Source organism: Copidosoma floridanum, unplaced genomic scaffold, assembly GCF_036245765.1.
Source record: "Copidosoma floridanum isolate Cflo_tuat_1 unplaced genomic scaffold, Cflo_Japanese_pri ptg000035l, whole genome shotgun sequence".
NCBI lineage: Eukaryota > Metazoa > Arthropoda > Insecta > Hymenoptera > Encyrtidae > Copidosoma > Copidosoma floridanum.
In genome coordinates this window covers 4,356,855-4,360,078 of record NW_028321912.1, presented here as the reverse complement: position 1 = coordinate 4,360,078, position 3,224 = coordinate 4,356,855, and the positions used below count along the sequence as shown (strand labels likewise).

The 3,224-nt window shown below is 31.4% G+C and overlaps 1 protein-coding gene across 1 annotated transcript; it reads left to right on the top strand.

Annotated features, from left to right (window-relative positions):
* Nucleotides 1-1,382: 1,382 nt before the first annotated feature.
* On the top strand, nt 1,383-2,619 carry LOC106645615 (uncharacterized). Its single transcript, XM_089597708.1, has 4 exons — nt 1,383-1,720; nt 1,798-2,039; nt 2,238-2,316; nt 2,523-2,619. The coding sequence occupies exons 1-3, from the start codon at nt 1,538-1,540 to the stop codon at nt 2,296-2,298; spliced, it is 486 nt and encodes a 161-aa protein (XP_089453834.1). The 5' UTR covers nt 1,383-1,537; the 3' UTR covers nt 2,299-2,316; nt 2,523-2,619.
* The last annotated feature ends 605 nt before the right edge of the window (nt 2,620-3,224 follow it).

Here is a 3,224-nt window from a genome sequence, read left to right as displayed (position 1 = left end):
TCTGTTTTAGTGAACAACTACTTTGATTAGCCACAAAGAGTAATGCCGTTTGTTTATAACTGTTGACATTGACGAAACCAAACCTATTAAATCGTTACAGATGATTAAGATGTTTGAGATAAGAATATAACATAACAACACCAAATTAAAGTATTGATATTTGCTTATTTGCAGAAGGTTATAAAAGGAATTTTTTGGTTGGAAAATAAATGTATTCACGTATCAGCTAATTAACAACTCCTAATTCTAAGGAACTTATCGTATGTTATTCAAAAAATTACTGAGCTGGATAACTTTTAAGCATCATATTTTTGGCGAGATTATTGCTACGTAAACAATTCAAATTCCAATTCATATATTGATAGGAGACGATACACTGTTAACTTATTATCTATTTTAAAACAGTATTCTATGTCGCACGTAAAAATTTTTACTTTTAAAATAACTTTTAATACGACTAAAATTATCTTAGTCTCACATATGCAGCACCTTATCTTATCTTTTAAAAAAAAAGCTTATGTATTTTGTAGTGAATTATTCAATGAATGGCTATTCTTTCTAACCATTGACGTGCAGAGCGCAAAACAGTTTGACGACACGCTTTACTTGTCAGGTATAAAAGCTTGTAATTTCAGTATTACTTAGCAGAAAGCTATCTTCAATACTCTAGGAGACATCAAGCAGTTTAAATATGCTGGCTCAATTGTCATCAATTTTTGTAGCAGCAGCTTTAACAGGCGTTGGTAAAATATTAAATACAACTTAATTTTAGTTAACTGAACTGCTAGATTTCTTATTTTTCATTTCTAAATCTAAATTTTTTTAATACTATAGTTTTGAAATTTAACCTATTACGTATTAAATATATACATGTGACGTATGTTTTTTAATTATATTTTATAACCAAACCGCAAAATTTTAAAACTTTATGCTCATTGTTAATATAATAGTTTAATCAGATGTACTAAAAATTTTGTACGTTAATTTAAGCGTAAAGTTTTGTACAAGTAATAAGCACAAAAATTTCTAAGAACTGATAATTGATTCAAGTACTTTCCGTTATTTTCCAAAACAGTTTTCATTAATTTTGCCAGAAAGATTACCAGAAAGTCTAATAATATACAAACGAACTTTTGAGTTTCAAACTCTACAGAACAATAATACTAAATTCTGCTTGAAAAGCTTACGCAAACCATACCTTATAACAAAATTTTTAACCGTTAAAACAAATAAGCTCTAAAACATGGTACCATTACAATGTAGTCCAAAGTTAATCCTTTTTTCTAAAATACATTGGTGTTGGCTAACTTTTAGTTTTTTAATTCCAACATTCAAGTAGAGTCTTATTTTGCATTACTTACCTTTATTTTCTTCAGTCGCAGGCTTAGGCTCTGAGAACATCATCGGTGGTCAAACTACTAATCTGAAAGATTTCAAGTACCAGGTGCTTGTATCAATAAATTACGATCATGATGGCCTTTCGTGCGGTGGTGCGCTTATTCACCGTCAATTTGTATTGACTTCTACAAGCTGTATAATGGTGGCCATAGAAGTTGCTAAAGGACTACCACCAAATACGGTTTACGCAAAAGTGTATGTAGGAATAGTGGATTTGGCAAAAAAGAGTCAACGTGGTTTTGTTCGCGTAAAACAATTTTATTTGCATAAGGAGTTTAAGCGTTTGGGTAAATTCAGCTCAAATGACGTTGCCGTGTTGAAAGTGAGAAAAATTTTTGCTTTCACAAATATTATATTTGTGTATTTTAATAATAATAAAAAATTTGACTGTTTCAACAGCTGGAGATACCAGTTCCTCATCGTGATGATTTGATGGTTGGTATTGTGGAGTTACCACCTCCAGACAAATATATTTACGGTGGAACTACTTTCATATCTGGTTTTGGTTACAACTCAATCCGAATAGAGAAGCACGGAAATCAGAATGTACCAGTACCTTTTGGGGCAGATAGAACATTAAAATATGCCAAAGTAAATGTGATTCCCTTGATTCGATGCGATATACCAAAGGCAACCATTGAGTAAAGAAGGCTCTTATCTAATTCAAACACGCTTGTTTTCCACTATCTTGGTCAACCTCCCTAAACATCACAGAGAAATGTTGCTTAAAACTTTGGTGATACATTGAAAATTTTTTCATTTGGTAGGCTGACCAAGGTAGTAGACAACATAATACACAATTATAAGCTCTGCTAAAGTCTAACGAGACTGATTTTTAGGAAAGAACGTTTGACGGGTACACTTTTTTGTGGCACAGTGAGTCCAACACCTGGCTTGTGACATTATGGAACTTGCATTGTAAGAACTTCAATATACTATTTAAATACGTTATAAAGACGATAAGGTTACAAAAACTGCATAGGTTTTGTGAGGAAATTGATACACTAACAGTTTTTGTGGAGCTAGTTATGGACCTGTCTATGACAGAAAATGCAAAAGTTAACCAGTACATTTTCATGATATTAAGTTATATGATATCAATTATTATTTCAAATGTTTTTCAGGGTGACAGTGGTGGTCCTCTTGTTAAAGATGGACAAGTCATTGGAATCTTGAGTAAGGGCACGATTGATTGTGATGAGTCACGGATGCCAGCATACTACACCCAAGTCACGGGTTACTTGGATTTTATCATGAAGGTTATGGAAGGAAAGGCTGGACCTGCAACTAAGATCTACGAGTCACACTTCCCACTTACCAAAAAACATTAGTTTTTGTAGCAAAAACTTCAGGTCGATGTGCCTGCATAAAATTCTATCTAATCAAAATTTTTTTTCTGATGTCACAGTAATGTTTCTCAAATAAATCTAACGATAATTTTAATCGTTTGGTAAAATGAAAGATGTTTTGTCTGTGTAATTTTGTCACTTTTAACGTGGATAATTAATCGTGCTCTTTAAAAAAAAACTGTATAATCATAGTGCTTATACTGCAATAAAGTTAATAGAAATAGCTTATGTTACAACTTTAGAAAATAACTACTATAAATACAAATAAAATTCAAAATCATCAAAAAGCATTCCTAAGTCTCTAGAAAGTCAAAGATAGTCCAATTATGGTACATCAAAAGTTAAATCCTTCCAAGTTGGCGTCAAGTTGATGTGTTGTTAAAGAATGAATATACTGATTTTTTAGAAGCAAGTTATTTTAATTGTTTTATACGAAATAAAACTAATCGTAGGTGATTTTTTTTATATATCTATAAA

Coding starts and splice junctions, on each gene's coding strand:
- LOC106645615 (XM_089597708.1), top strand. CDS start 1,538: ATGGTGGCCATAGAAGTTGCTAAAGGACTACCACCAAATACGGTTTAC. Junction 1,721..1,797: donor ATGACGTTGCCGTGTTGAAA/GTGAGAAAAATT, acceptor CTGTTTCAACAG/CTGGAGATACCAGTTCCTCA. Junction 2,040..2,237: donor ATACCAAAGGCAACCATTGA/GTAAAGAAGGCT, acceptor ACTGATTTTTAG/GAAAGAACGTTTGACGGGTA.